Raw genomic sequence first — 16,844 nt, 5'->3', positions numbered from 1 at the left:
AGCTAGAGATACTGGGTTGGCTGTGGAAGTTTTTCACATAATGCAATATGATTACTAAAATGCCAGCACATCCCATGTTTGACATGCTCAGATGATGCTCATTTGTTAAATAACAGTATATAAGCAAATAATGATTTGATCCAACAGACTCAGCAAATATTTATTACTGTATGGATTAGATGATAGAGGGCTGCTGGCTCAGGAGATCTGGGTTTCAGATTTTTCTCTTTCATCAGTATCGACTTTGACCAGTCTGCTGTTTTGGGATGTTAAAATAAATCTAATGACCTGCCTCGCTATTCTGTAATTAGGCCATAAATAAGTCACTTTCAGCACAATTTCATGGGGGGAAAAAAAACCAAAAAAACAACTTATCCATTGGTCACGCACAGAGTATATGGATTTAACTCAGAATACTTCGGAAATTTTTAAATACTTGATTTGAGTAACTGTTTCAGATGTGAAAACCCCAGTGTGAGGATACATAGAGAGGAGCTTACATTTTGCACCAATAAAATGTTTTCCTGGCAGAAAAATGTATTGATAAAGAGGCTTGTTCAAACATGCATGTGGTAGAGGAGATGGCATCCTCTTGTTTAAAGATTTTTTTTTAATTCATTAAGATGCAGTATTTTGTTTCTTGAGTTTTTTTGTTATTGTTGTTTAATTCCCCCAGTGTTACATAGTTGATAATCTCTTTGTGGGCGCACAGTATTTTGTTCTAAAGAAAAAAGCTTTGGATTACCTAGCAAATTGTTTTTACATTGATCTTCAAGTTTATCGTGTTTATTTGGTGCTTGAGAGTCCATCCATTGGACAATGCTGTAGTTTACTTACTCTACAGCTGTTGGACATTTGGGTCAAAATATAAGCATAGGCCCTTTAGTAACTTGGGGACTGCTTGGGTGCACAAAATGCAATGTTTTATGTACCCATCTGATGTTGGTATGTTGTGTTTTAAGATACATGACTTCTCTGGGTCAGTCTGAGCTGATGATAAAGCCCTTTGTGACACCAACTTTTCTTTGAAATTTGCTATCCTTCTAAGTGATACCACCCACCTTCCTAGGCTAAAGACTAGAGGCAAATCCTTTACTCCTTAACTCCATTGTCTCCCTGTAACCCAGAGCCAACACTGTCTATTTGATCTTCTTGATAACCTTTCAGCCCATGCCTTCTCTCATCTCCAGTCTTTCATTGGTCTCATCATTGCTAGTCTTTTGCCTCTGGGCTTGCCTCTACAGGATGGAACTCTTGGCATATCTGTTTACAATGCTAGCTTATTGTGCCCCTCCTGTGATGGCCTCCTAAATGATGTGTGGTCTTTGAGACTTGAACAGTTGGACTCTTTTAGCATTCTCTCCTTTGATGTTGTCCTCCTACTCCTAAGATAATTGCATTTCAATTTTCTCTATATCCACCCACATTGTTTTTGCATCTTTAGTGAGGTACAGTTGGCATATAGTGAATTGCAAATATTTAAAACATATAATTTAAGTTTTGCTGTGTGTGTGTGTGTGTGTGTGTGTGTATTCAAAACTTATATATATATATATAGTTTTGCCACATATATATGTATGTGTACATATATATATGTGTGTGTGTGTGTATATATATATATATATGACCTATGAAACCATCACCACTATGAACACATTCATCACCTTCAAAAGTGCTCTCGTGCCCTAGTGTAATCCTTCTCTTTCCTATTCACTATCTCCCCACTTCCTATTGCCTAGAGATTTAAAAAGAAAAATGAATAAATTTATATCCCTTTGGAATTATTTTTATATGAGGGTCAAATATCCAAAGCCCCTTTCTACTTGGTACCTTGGAATGCATTTATAAGAAAATCAGACCAGTTCACTAAAACATACTGGTTGTACTGTTGCTGTCACTGAATGAATAAGTTCTATGGGCAATAGAAGATGCGATACAGAATTATGACTTTAGGGTTTTTATTCTGTAGTGGAAGGCATAAGACAAACTCATGCAATTATTAACTAGTAATCAATAGTAAATATCAAAGCTGTAAATTGAGTGATAAATGGAGATACATGTAATGAGGTAGTAGTAGCAGATCATTGCAGTTCAGACACAGAGCTACACTTGATCTGGATATGTGGTTTTATGTTACCCACTTCTAGGCATAGGTTAAATTACATTGCGATAGACTTCATTTTATTTATTTATTTATTTATTTATTTATTCTTGATTTGAATTTTAGTTAAAATACAGTACAAGATTGGTTTCAGGAGTAGAATTCAGTGATTCATCAGTACATACAATACCCAGTGCTCATCATGACAAGTACCCTACTTAATACCCATCACCCATCTAGCCCCTCTTCTACCCACCTTCCTCAACAACCCTCAGTGTGTTCTCTATTTCAAGAGTCTCTTATGGTTTGTTTCCCTCTCTCCTCTCTTCCCAGCATCGGTCCATGTTTTCTTTCTTAAATTTCACATGAGTGAGATCATATGGTATTTGTTTTTCTCTGGCTGACTTATTTACTTAGCATAATACACTCTAGCTCTAGCCACGTTGCAAATGGCAAAATTTCATTCTTTTTTGATGGCTAAGTAATATTTCTGTGTGTGTACCACATATTCTTTATCTATTCATCAGTTGATGGACACTTGGGCTCTTCCCATAGTTTGGCTATTGTTCATAATGCTGCTGTAAACACTGGGGTGCATGTACCCTTTTGAATCTGTATTTTTGTATCTATTATTTTGTATATTTTGTATCTATCTACTATTTTGTATAGTATAGTTGTATAGTATTTGTTGCTAGATCATAAGGTAGTTAATAGACTTAAATTTTAAACAGGAAGAACATGGTTCCAAAGTCAAAATTATGTTGGAATTCCATGCTTGCAACCTCTTACTGGGTGATTCTGAATGAACAATTTTCTGAGTTCAGTATTCTTATTAATTAATTACCTATCTAGTAATGATGTTGCAAGAGTAGAGGTGATATATGTAAAATGTCTCTATTATCAGTAGTGGTAAATAATACTTACCATGAACATCTACTGTTTCATGCAATTTATATTCATATCATTAGATTCTTAACATAACTGTTGAGAACTATTAATCCTCTAAAAAGTACAACTTCAGTCACATGCCTATTGATGGAAAAAGTAGTAACATCTCCAGTTCTTAGGCTATATTTTCTTATATGTAAAATGCACCTTATAATGTCTGACTTAATCTGTCTTCTCAGCACAGTAAGTAGCACATGAGTCTCATATAATGTCTGACTTAAAAAGTTTCTAGATAACATGTGGACAGTAGTAGGTATTTAGTGAATATTATTTCCTCCCATTCCACAAATACCATCTCAGCAACCTCAGATGATTACTGGGTAAGATAATTTAACTTATCTAATTAATTTAATTATTTTAAAAGATTTATTTATTTATTTTAGAGAGAGGGAGAGCATGCAGGGATATGGCAGAGGGGCAGAGGAAGAGGGGAGAGAGAAGCTTAACAGATTCCATGCTGAGCTTGGATCCTGAGGCCCAGGACCCTGAGATCAATACTTGAACCCACCAGGAGTCCTACGCTTAACTAACTGCACCACCTGGATGCCCCTAACTTGTTTTATTTTGCAGCTCTAGAGATAGAATAAATTTTTATTTTCCTACACTTTTGTGTAAGGACTTCAGAATTTCTTGTCTAGGAACATCTGCCCTGGCCTAGTGCCAAGCAACTTTAAAGGAAGTAGCATGTGTGTACAACAAACCTGAAGATTAAATGTATGAGGTTCTGAACTTAAGATAGAGGCAGGGAAAAAAACAACTTAGGTCTAAAATGTAATCAGAGTATTGCAACAGCTTTATTTAAAAATTATTTTAAAATTATTGCTTAAATTCAATTAGCCAACATATCATTAGTTTTTGATATAATGTTCAATTATTCCTTAGTTGCATATAAGACCCAGTCCTAATTGAATGTAAATAAAAAATAAAAGCGAACAAGGAATACTGTTACGCTGAAAATAAAAATAAAAAAATATGAATCAAAGCTAAAAAAATAAAATAATAAAATAAAAGTGAAATTAAAGAAATAAAATAATATTATTATTGCTAATATCACTTTATAAATTTCTTCCTAAGTAATAAAATCATTATAAGGATATTCATCCAGGCCATTTTCCACTCATCAGCTCTAAGCCTTTAAGTATATTATATTGCATGTAACAGAATTATCAACAAGTGTGCTTAAGTATTATAGTGTGAAATGGTCCTAAAAATGAATTGCAGCTTACTATAATAAACCTTTGTGATTACAAAGTACATAGCTATACCCTATAATTTTGAGATCTGGGGTTGTTTAAGTATTTTAAAGCTAAATATGACTCCGAGGGCACTATTATTACAGAAAAAATTTCAAATGCCTCATGAAACACTTTTCTTAAATAGTGCATTTTTACATTAAAATTTCTTGCTTTTTGAATATATGGTTATGAAACCAAGCCAGCAATAATATTGTACATAATTGCTGCTGGAGAAATGCAGGTGTTAAGCAGGATGGGGCCTAGATGGAGAAGTTTGTGTAGAAAACAAACTGCATTTTCAACCCACTCGGCCCACTGTGGCACTGGGATGCAGGCTACCTGTGGGAAAACTGAAGATTTACCTTGGTCATGGAAAAATTGAACTCACTATGCATCCCTATTCCCTGGTGAAGCAGCAGCATCTAATTCCTTAAGAAGAATATAGGAGAATAATGTGGTGTGCTATGGGAAAGAGTTGCACAGTACTTATAGGGGGGAAAATAAGCACTATACATATAAAACTTTCTTTTAAAATGGGAAGTAAAAATTACTTTAAGGATTACTTGAGTTTACTTATTTTCAGATTAGTGGTAAGAGGAAATGACTCCAAGATCAGTGAAGTCTTAAAGAGAAAGAGAAGTGATTAATTCCTTCATTTGTCAAGAATTTATTGAGTGACAGCTAATATCTGGCCCTGTTCTAAGGATTAAGACTATCCTAGTGAGCAGAGCATCACATGTTCCTGCTCTCATAGAATCTTAGAGTCTAGTGGTAGAAAGAGATTAAATAGAATAAATTCATAAAATTTATCTTATTTTAAACAGTGATTACTGCCAAGAAGACAATAAGCAAGAAAGAGATAAATATCAAGGTGAGACTGTTGAGACATTAGATATCTCTGTAGGAAAGGCTGTATTGTAAAGGTGTCATTTAGGAAAAGACCTGGAGAAGTGACAAAGCAAGCCATGCAGATATCTGAAGTAGAAATACTCCAGGCTAGAGGAACAGGATGTACAAATGCCCTGGGGCAGAAGTGCATTCCCTGTGTCCAAGGGTAGCAAGGAGAATAGTATAGCTAGAGCAGGGTATATGAGGCAGAAGGTAGTAAAATGTGAGATGAGATCAGTGATAAAGGACCAGATCATGTGTGTATTGTGTATAGTCTTGGCTCTTTGGTTTTTACCTGGAGTGAAATGGGAAACCACTGGACGGTTTTGAACAAAAAGGATGAAATGAAATGGCTAAAATTTTAGCAGAGTATTTCTGAAAGTTTTAAGACTAAAGGATGAAGGATAGAAGTAAGGAGATGAGTTACAGGGTATTTCTTGTTCTTACTACCTCTTGGGAATGTAAGGTCTGGCACTTTTACTGAGGAGATAATTGAGGTTCAGATCTAAAGGGACTCTTGAGTTACAGGAGAGTGTCAGTGCTGCAAGCAAGTAGAGCCAAGTTGTTTGAGTCCCAGACATTGTACCCTATAAAACTCTCCCTGGCCTTTCTCACAATAAATATTCTATAGCAGTATGGCCTGTGGAGACGTTCAGTTGTGTATCATAGCATCAAAAACTGTACAAACATAATCACAAATCATTTATTAAAAATCTGTAATATTTGTTTCCTTATATCAGGACCCCTTGGTTTTACATGGATTAAACATTATTGTACATATGATAAGGGAAGTAAAACATTTACAATGAGTGTTTCAGAAATGAAATCCAGTGGGAAAATGGTGAGTTTTCTTCTTTTTCTTCTTTTTTTTTTTAAACTGAACTTGTTAGCTAAATAATAGAAGTAAAAAAAACAAAGTCATATTTGCTTGCTTTTCTTAAACATGTAAACAATTTTTAAAAATTGTAAAGTCAAAAAGTTTTCTCTAACTTCAGTGATCTTGATGACTTAAAAAGAACAGCCAGATTTTCCTTTACCTTACAATGGAGTGTTTATAAACAGTTGAGTTAAATGTAGAGAACTTTTAGTAGACCTCAGACGTGTCCTCTCATATCCCTGTCACAGAGTTTGCTTTTAGCTGGCTAGAACCTCAGTCGAGACTCAATGCCTGGACCAGGCTCAAGGACTCTGCATCTTTCCTCCAGGCCACCTCTGTGGGAGGCTGCCTTTTGCCCCTGCATGCCACTTCCTCTTCTACATTGTGTACTGTTTACTGAAATGTTGGCCAGCATTCAGAAGAAATCAGTTGATGCCCATTTACTCCAAAAGTAAATTGGTCACTGGATGTCTTGCATGGCTAGTGAACAGTATAGAACAAAGTGTACTTCATATAAGGAAGTTCCACAAAGTACAGCACCTTTATTGTATATAGTGTATAATCTTTTTGTGAATTATGATATGAATATGGCAAGTGACTGAATTTAAGAATTAGGTAACTGGGACCATCATCAAAGAATCCTAGAACTGAGAGTTATCCTAAAGATTATTTAGTCCAGCCTTATTTTAACAGATTAGAAAATCAAGGTGGTAGAAAGTAAGTGACTCACCCAGCTAATTAGTGGTATGGATCATAGTAGAGGTAAATGCTGATCTAACTTAGATATATATTCAGATACATCAGGTGAAACTTATTGTCCTTGGCCATTCGATAGAGTCTAATAATTCAAATGGAGAGACATAATATAAAGAACATACCAGAGAAAAGAAACCTTCAGCCCATCATGAGAAGTTAAGGCCTAGTGTGTACTTTAAAGTTTTCATAAGAAAAGTTGTTGCCTGAAAGTCAGCTTATGTGACAGTCAGTGAGCTGTTAGCAGATAGACCCAAGCCAAAGTTCTGTTAATAAATCTATGACCTTTGTAACCAAAGATCGTAGAATTAACCAGACATTAGGGAAATATTCCTCTTAAGGTAACTGGTGTCTCAGATATAGAAGAGAATTCTTATAGCTTGAGCTTATGTTGGATCCTATCCAAAGAGTTAAGAGTTTAGGAGCAGAGTAGCAATTGGTTACCAGCAAAGCAATAATGCAATGTGTATGATAGCAATACATTTATAACAAGAAAATACTAGAAAAATATTATTCTTGTAGCTCTCCTGAAACTTTGAGCCAGTTATCATTTAATACTGTAAGGCTCTAATGCATAAACATACACATGTGTACACATACTTGCTCACATGTGCACATACACACAAATGAACAATACTAATCTCTTAGCAACCTAGGGCATTTTGATGCCAAAGCAACAGTGTTGTATCCTGACAAGCTCTGTATATCTAATTGTGACATTATGGTAACTATGATTTCACACTGTTTCTAAATTTGAAGTCCTAAGGAATGTACATTGTAGTGCATGTTAACATAAGTAAGTATGTTTGAGACTACTAGACAGGCATGCCACAATATTCTTTAATTAAAATGTGTATGTGGTTAGTTTAATAACTGTATTATAATTGAGCAGTTAACATCAGGCAAAAAGTATGTATTCAGAGGACAGGATGTGATTATGACCTTTATATGTAAGCTGTACTTATGTATAACATTTTGGTGCAGCAGCATTAGTTGACATTTTTAATATTCTCCAGTTGCCCTTGTCATCATGTCAATAACGTGTTCTTCTTGTTTCAGAATGGCCTTGTTACTGGCTCACCAGAAATGTTTAAATTGAAATCTTGTATCCGACGAAAGACAGATTCAATTGACAAACGGTTCTGCTTTGACATAGAAGTAGTTGAAAGGTTTGAGATTTTCTTTTCACTTTATACTTTTTAATAAGCTAAAGTATTTGTTTCTATGTTTAGATATAAATATGAAACAGCATACAAGTACTTTTCAGTCTTTAAAAACATTATGCATGTTTATTTCATTCTTTGGTGTATTTATTCAACAAATATATATTGTGTGATGCTTTCAAAAAATAAATCAGACAAAGGATACTAGCAAAAAAGCAACATCACTCGAAGAATTTGGGGAATCAGCATAAATGACTGTGTTAGGGGATATATGGTGGACTTGAGTTCCCATCACTATGAATGATCCTGACAATATTGTTTACCACTCCTGGATGTCTTTTTGCAGACTTTTGAAGGCTGGTGGCCTTTGCTTCTAACGAGTAATAAGACACAGCTGGAAATGCCATAATTTTCCTTCAGCCAGTGAAATTCAGTACCTGCTCTGTGCAGAGCACCATTCTAGACATTCTCAGCCACAGGATATTGGGAAAGACATAAGTGTACATGTGAGCTTATAACCTAGTAGGGATTTTTAGATCTGTATCTCTCTCTCTCTTTCTTTTTTTTTTTTTTTTTTTTTTGGTTATCAATATATGAGGAACAGAACCTAAATAAGAATGGGTATACTTCTTGATCTCTCTTCTACTCCATGATCTACTTTTCTTCCCCTGCATTACTACCATACTTCTCTGAATATTCTAGCTTTATGTGGTGCACTATATAGAATACATACTGTATATACCCTTATATTCTATAGTTTACATATATGTAGATTGTAACTACTTAGTAGAGCAAGGTCCCTGTTTTTTATGCTTTTTAAAAATTGTGTTAAATATTTTGGCGCTATATTTTTAGATTTTATGTATCCATTTATTAAGTTTTCCTTTCTCTCCAAAAAAATCCTTTGTGATTTTTGCCTAGAGTAGCATTAGATTTATTAATTAATTGATGGAGAGTTGAACTCTCTTTGAAGATTTTATATTTTTTTCAATATTTATTCTTGAGTATTTTCATTTTATTGCAGTTTTGAATAGAATTCATTAGTGTATCTTTTTCCCAATGGTTGAGACTCCTGTATTGAAGGGCTATTAATCTTTTTTAATATATCAATCTATATCTGCATAGTTTTTGAGCTCCTTACCGATTTTAATAGTTTTGTGATAGGGACTTACAGATTTTCTGTGCAGACAGACGCCAACACACTAGTGGTTTTTCTTTATTTCATCACTTTTTAGTTCTGTAATCCTGGGGTACATGGTTAAGTTGTGCTTTGGTTGTCTCATCTGTAAAATAAGGATAAATACCCACCTCAAAGGGCTCCTGTGATAATTAAATGAGATTTTTAAAAAAAGGAAACACATTTATAACATAGTGCCCGACACATAATAAACAGCCAAAAAAAATATTGTTATCTTATTATTTTTGTTGATGCTGGCTTAGATTCTCCAAGATCAAATGATCTTGATCTTCATATATGTTTTTCCTTTTCCTGTCATTCCAATGATCTGTTTTCCTGTTTTCACAAGAAATAATGTGCTTTCAACACAGTTTTAAGTCATACCAGTTTTCAGTCACACGATATTTAACTCAGGTTTCCTCCTCAGTGTACCTCTTCACAGAGTCCTCTAATTTCCTATTTAAATTTATTTTCTGGACAATCTGCACAATTAACTAGGTTAATTTAATTGCTTCTGAATTTCATGTCTTTTTCTGTCTTACATTGCTTTCCTCCTTCCCTTTGCTTGCTCTTTCTCTCTTGAAGTACATCCTCAAGTAACTTACTCAGAATGGATACATGGGAAAGGATGTTTTTTAAATGAATTAATTTTAATATTGTGATCATGGTATAAACATTTTGGTTTAGTGTCTTTTTAATAATTCACTGATTACATTATGAAACTTGTCATATGAATATACTCATTGCAATTATTTTTGGTGACTAGATTGTACACATTGGGGTTATAATCTTAATCACTCTCATATTATAGAACATTTAGGTTGTTCTGAACTTTGGTGAATATAACTTTGTCATCTTTTTTTGGTCATTTCAGAGGAAATAGTTTGGAACTAGCCTCCTTCATGTAGTCATACCTAAAGCAATGATTGTACTACCTGCAGCCATTAGAATTAAGAAATATTTGTTTGTTTATATGTATATGTATATGTATATGTATATGTATATGTATATGTATATGTATATGTGTCCCCACAGTGATTTTTCTGAAAGGTAACTATAAATCAGTCTTATTTTACTTTTTTAAATTATTTTCTTTTTTCTTTTTCCTTTTCTCTCTTCATTTTTTTTTTCTTTTGGGTTTTTCTTCAAGTTTTACCTGTACTTTTAAGAGTAATAAGTGTGTAAAGATACAACAGGAATAAATTGAATATATAAAATATTTGTTTTTAAATAGGCATGGAATCATCACATTGCAGGCATTCTCAGAAGCTAATCGGAAACTCTGGCTCGAAGCCATGGATGGTAAAGAACCGGTAAGAATATGACACATTATATAATTTAGGTTTTATTCTTCTAATTTCAAAGTACATCTGAAATTTTTTTTTTATGTTTGAGGTAGTATATTTGAAAATAATTAGTATAACAAATCAGAGTAGAGACTCTTACTGTTTTTCTAGTGTTGTCTTAATCATTTGCATAACTTTATAATTTCTTTCTCAGGGGGACTTCTAGATTTAAAATCCTAAAATTACTTTTTAACAAATTACTTATCACTAACCTGGCTGTGCTGATTGAATTATTTTATTCAGTTAATAATGGAGACCCCACGTGCTAAGCTTCGTGATCAGTGTGATGAGCATAGGTTCAGGTTAAGAAATAATTGTGTGGTCTGTATCATTGTTTAAAGTCTCATGTGGTGGGGCCCCTGGGTAGCTCGGTCATTTAAGCATCTGACTCTTGATTTTGGCTCAGGTCATTATCTTAAGGTCTTGAAATTGTCATTATCTCAGGGTTCTTGAGATCAAGCCCCACATTGGCCTCTTGCTCAGGGGAGAGTCTGCTTGGGATTCTTTCTCTCCCTCTGCCCCTTCCCCCAATAAATAAATAAATCTTAAAAAAAACAAGTTTGATTTGGTTAAACTGTCTTATGGCTTGACATTTTTCCTTCTATCCACATCCCCACTGTTTTAATAGTTATTTCAATGTGGGCATGATAATTTACTTAAAATTATTAGGGAAGCTATGTAAAAAAGGGAATAAACCACTGATCACTGTCTGTTTCCTTTGTGAAGAACACTGCATGGATTGTTGGAGGAGCACACAGAGAAAATAGGAGGCCCTGTTCTGTCCCTTGAGAACTATCGTTTAGTTGGCAAAGAATCTGTGAACAAACTTGTGCAAAGTACCTATGCAATAACACACCTAAAGTGTTGTCCCTAGACTTCGAGGCCATCCCTCCAACTACTACCAGTCCACAATATAATGAGTGCGGAAATTAAGATTAAAAATCTGGGCAATTTTATAGCAATTTGGAGAACTCATTTTACATCTATTGAGTTTAATAATAAAAATGCATCTATTCTTTGCATCTATTCTTTATAATGTTTATTATGTTTTACTTTATTATAACATAAAAATATCAGCCAATTACAAACTAAAAATTAAAACAAAATGACTTGACTCTTTGCCACTAAAAGTTGTGAGGTAAGCCCTGACCTAGAGCAAATTTAGGAGATGGTGTGACAGCTCAGGTATAAGTTAGGGCTGTACATGTTGAGATCAAAACACTAAAGAGATAATTTGAGAAAGGAGTAATCTGGTAAAATCCATCATGAGCTCCTTCCTGAAGAAAGGATACATACTGTGCATCATTTCAAGTAATAAAATAAGGTATATATATAATCTGAAAGGGGTAGAACCTTGCTCAGGGCTGGACAGCCATAATGGAAAGAAGTGGGAAACAAGGTAAGGTTGACAGGTAGGGAGTTGGCCCTATGGATACACCAGTTGCAGGACCTTGAAATCAAGATACTCCCCTTCGTGTATCATTGTACCATCATCGCCCTGCTTCTGTGTAGGGTCATTAACTGATAAGACTTCCTTTGTTTTTTTAGATTTACACACTGCCTGCCATTATTAGCAAGAAAGAAGAAAGTAAGTTGTTTTAATAATTATTTAAAATTTTATCACAGTTTATTTTTAATTACAAAGGTATTATGTGGTATTAAGAGTTAATTCTGAGGGCCCCTGGGTGGCTCAGTGGGTTAAGCCGCTGCCTTCGGCTCAGGTCACGATCTCAGGGTCCTGGGATCCAGTCCCGCATCGGGCTCTCTACTCAGCGGGAAGCCTGCTTCCTCCTCTCTCTCTCTGCCTACTTGTGATCTCTGCCTTCTCTCTCTCTCTGCCTACTGTGATCTCTTTCTATGTCTACTTGTGATCTCTCTCTGTCAAATAAATAAATAAAATCTTTAAAAAAAAAGTTAATTCTGAGAATACCTTTGATTTTATGGTTAAACAAATTTAAAATTTTCATTCAAAGAAGTTTCTCATGTCAAAGCCACTAGCTTCTTGTGTTATAGTGACCAAAATTAATTTTTATTTGTTTAGTGTTTATTTACTTATAGGTATGTACTTTGCTTTATCCCAGGAGGAGATTTGAAGCAATTTATATTTATTTGATTTTTTTAAATGTTTTTAAGGGCAATAGAGAGTCTCTTTATTTTAGTTTTCCTGTTCCAGTGACTACACTGAAGACATGAATACTTTGTGCTCGTTTTAGGAGATTGTGCCCAAGATTGTGATGTATAAAGACATTGTCATATGACATGGGATATGTAGGAGAATCTTTGTCTCACATTAGAATTACTGAATCCTTAGTATTAAAGCAGTCTTAATAAGCACATTTTATGTGTTTTCCATCACATTCTAAATCCACTTAATCTAATCCACTTAATTGTCTGCCACATTCTTGCCACCCTTGGCAATTACCCTTGGTTATTTTAAGGTATTTTCTTCTTTATGTACTCTATATGGCCAGATTATTTGACATATAAAAATTAGTTTGTATATTTGTTTCTAAGGTTATCTGTATATCTTCTAAAGCAATTTCAAGTTTTATTTGATTCAATTGACTTTCTCTCATGATGTCTAAATTTATTTTTAAAACAAGATTAATAATAATCCTGACTTTTAAATTGCTAACAGTGCAACTTAGAATAAAGTGAAGATAAAAACTAGGAAAGCACTCATTTGGAGGTCATAAATATTGAGTGTATGAGAGAGCCTATTATTTTAATGGAATGAAATGCTTCCTAGCAATTCATTTCAGAAATTATCAAAAGAAAAAACATGATTTAAAGTATGCCTAATGTTAAAGACTTAAAAAATTTTTTTCCAGTTTTTATTCTTACATTTCTTTATTGCAAATCAAGGAAAGTGACTAGTATAAAATCTTCCATTGCCCATTTATATCTAATCACAGAAATAATAACCAAAAGATTAGTACCAAGTGGTCATTCTAAGCAATTACCTAAAGAGCAATGTATTATATAATTTGCATTTGAGTAGAGTTTGAAATGTGTTTTCTAATACTGGTTTCATTTTTCTTTTTTTTTTTAAATTTTATTTTTTCAGTGTGCCAGAATTCATTGTTTATGCACCATGCCCAATACTCCATACAATACATGCCCTCCTTAATACCCACCACCAGGCTCACCCAACCCCCCACCCCTCCAAAACCCTCAGTTTGTTTCTCAGAGTCCGAAGTCTCTCATGGTTCACCCCCCCCGGCCGATTTCCCCCAAGTCACTTTTCCTTTCCTTCTCCTAATGTCCTCCATGTTATTCCTTATGTTCTACAAGTAAGTGAAGCCATATGATAATTGATTTTCTCTGCTTGACATTTCACTCAACATAATCTCTTCCAGTCCCATCCATGTTGATACAAAAGTTGGGTATTCATCCTTTCTGTGGAGGCATAATATTCCATTGTTTATATGGACCATGTCTTCTGTATCCATTCATCTGCTGAAGGTCATCTTGGCTCTTTCCACAGTTTGGCGACTATGGCCACTGCTGCTATGAACATTGGGGTACAGATGGCCCTTCTGTTCACTACATCTGTATCTTTGGGGTAAATACCCAGTAGTGCAATTGCAGGGTCATAGGGTAGCTCTATTTTTAATTTCTTAAGGAATCTTCACAGTTTTCCAAAGTGCCTGCCCCAACTTGCATTCCCACCAGCAGTGTAAGAGGGTTCCTCTTTCTCCACATCCTCTCCAACACTTGTTGTTTACTATCTTGTTTATTTTGGCCATTCTAACTGGTATAGGTGGTATCTCCGTGTGGTTTTGATTTGAATCTCCCTGATGGCTAATGATGAACATTTTTTCATGTGTCTGTTAGCCATTTGTATGTCTTCTTTGGAGACATGTCTTCTTTGTTCATGTCTTCTGCCCAATTTTATTTTGTAATTTTATTTTATTTTTCAGTATTCCAAGATTTGTTATTTATGCACCACACCCAGTGCTCCATGTAGTGTGTGCCCTTCTTAATACCCACCACCAGGCTCACCCAACCCCCAACCCCCTCCCCTCCAAAACCCTCAGTTTGTTTCTCAGAGTCCACAGTCTCTCCTGGTTTGTCTCCCCCTCCGATTTCCCCCAACTCACTTCTCTTCTCTACCTCCCCAAATCCTCCATATTCTATCCATTTTTGGCATGATTATCTGTTCTTTTTGAGTGGTTCAATTTTTCATATATAGTATAAACTTCAAATGAACCTACTCAAGGATAAATCCTGAGAAAATAACTGAATCTATATTTAGTTTTGAGTTAGGCTTTAAATGGGGACATGGTTAAGTCACTGAGAATATATTTGGTCTTTATTACATTTCTTGGAAGTAGGGTTTCTATCATAACTAGGAAATTTGAATAAGAAAGTTATCACATTGTTTTTCAGAGTCCATAGTCTCTCATGATTCACCTCCCCTTCCAATCTGAGGGGTTTGAAGTGGCGGGGGGGGGGTGGGAGGTTGGGGTACCAGGTTGTGGGTATTAGAGAGGGCACGGATTGCATGGAGCACTGGGTGTGGTGAAAAAATAATGAATACTGTTATGCTGGAAATAAATTTAATTAAAAAAAATAAAATACATACCCTTAAAAAAAAAAAAAGAAAGTTATCACATGTACTCATGCTCTGATGGAGGGGGAATATACTTTTTAATGCCTTAAAGACTTCTAGAAATCTGCTTTCTTGTAGCCTTAGCCACCTGAAACATCACTATGCCACCATTTGTAATTATAAAATGGTATATTTCTCAGAAAAGTAGCTATTCTAGAGCCCATGTATTTGTGTCATTTCTCACATTTTGGCTTTTGGTATAGTGTTTTAGTATCCTACTTATTTCTCTGAGCAACTTGTGACAGAACACTTGTCCCCTTTTTCTTAGTACTCAACACAGGCTTTTTCCATGACGTATAAGTGCTCAGCACACATTTGCTCTTATTGTTGCTCTTAGTGCCAATAGGTTTTTATTGCCCAGGGGGAGATTTTGATCATAGGAAAGAATATTCTAATTATGTTTGCTTTATTAATATGTAGTGCTTCAAGTTATAAATCTTAACCTTTTAACTTTTATTTTTATTATTTTATCTTAAACTATATTTTTTCTTTCATCCTATTTTATATACAAATCTTATTTTATATATAAATGCCCTAATTTTTTAAAATGTCATTTTCACTTTGTTTTCATAAATTTGATAGAATTCCCCCACTTATACATTTAACCAATGAAGCTTTTCTTAGACATATCAAGATATAAGTACGAAGCTTGTAAATCTTATTTTCCCACATGAAGCACTCTAATTAAAGGCCAGTTTCTGATTCTGGCTTAAATCTTTCTAAACTGGTGGAATCTTTTGTAATCTAGTAAATTGGCTTATAAATGCTGAGATTAATATCCCTTTAAGTATTTTGAACATTCTAAATAATTTATACACAAAATTGTGTAATGTTTTCAAAAAGTCTTACTATGTGGGCTTAAAGCTAACTTACCCCAAATCACACTTATTTCTGATTGTTCTTCCACATTCTTGGAAATTCAAATTTGCTCACCCGAGGAGTATATCTATTCTCTTGAAAAGACAAGACTATGTCATCAATAAAAAGAAATTCTGACTGATGTAGGCACAAGATTGAATGTACTTACAGAAATAATCTGTGGGGTGGACTTTTTTTTTTTTTTCCAATTTATGTGGGTTCTTTAAACATTCCTCAATCCAACATGCCATGAAGTCCCTTTCCCTGAAATAACCTGCCTCTCAGATGAGTCAGTGGGCTTTCCAGGTCCTCAGAATTTAATATTTTTACATGTAATTTTAAATATTTTTCTACATTAAGGCCTAAAATGTGTTAGTGGAACTTTGAATCTCTTGCTCAGATTGTAATCTTAATTCTTACCTCTTTTATCATGTGTCTTATCAGTAAACCACTATTTAACTAGTGATTTAATAGCTTTAATAACTAATAGGATATACATGAACACTCAACAATACTTTACACTCTAGCATATATGGTTCACCTGAGAGCAGCATTGTGTTTTCTTTCTAGTGACATGCCTGGAATTGTATTTGTTTCTGTTCAAAATTATATTCCAGTGATAGTGAAGTTCTCGGACCTTGTTTTTAAGTCCTGAATTAATCATGTAAGCTCATCCTGTTAGTTCACAACAGCTGTGATCTTTATATTAACTCCTTCTACCATTTTTCTATATATCATCTTGTTTTTTTGAGATCTCTGTGTTCCTTTTTGACATTTGACTCCTCTCAAAAGTGAAGAATTATATCAATCTCTGTTTGTAACTTCTCTCTCAAATGGTATTTGAAAAAAGCACTAGTCTTGATTCATTTGATTCACCTTAGGA

The 16,844-nt window shown here is 34.4% G+C and overlaps 1 protein-coding gene across 3 annotated transcripts in view; it reads left to right on the top strand.

Annotated features, from left to right (window-relative positions):
* Window positions 1–16,844, top strand: part of ARHGAP42 (Rho GTPase activating protein 42) — a 293,252-nt gene that overhangs the window by 213,821 nt on the left and 62,587 nt on the right. For all 3 annotated transcript variants that reach the window (XR_004289597.1, XR_004289598.1, XM_032360563.1), the window contains exons 9-12: window positions 5,913–6,013; window positions 7,862–7,971; window positions 10,377–10,455; window positions 12,037–12,076. Coding sequence is in view for 1 of the 3 variants with exons in the window: in XM_032360563.1 (XP_032216454.1) it covers window positions 5,913–6,013; window positions 7,862–7,971; window positions 10,377–10,455; window positions 12,037–12,076 (330 nt within the window). In the remaining 2 variants the exon portion in view is untranslated. The remainder of the gene's footprint in view (window positions 1–5,912; window positions 6,014–7,861; window positions 7,972–10,376; window positions 10,456–12,036; window positions 12,077–16,844) is intronic.

The sequence above is a fragment of the Mustela erminea genome, chromosome 9, assembly GCF_009829155.1.
Source record: "Mustela erminea isolate mMusErm1 chromosome 9, mMusErm1.Pri, whole genome shotgun sequence".
NCBI lineage: Eukaryota > Metazoa > Chordata > Mammalia > Carnivora > Mustelidae > Mustela > Mustela erminea.
This window is presented reverse-complemented; position numbering and strand designations above follow the sequence as displayed.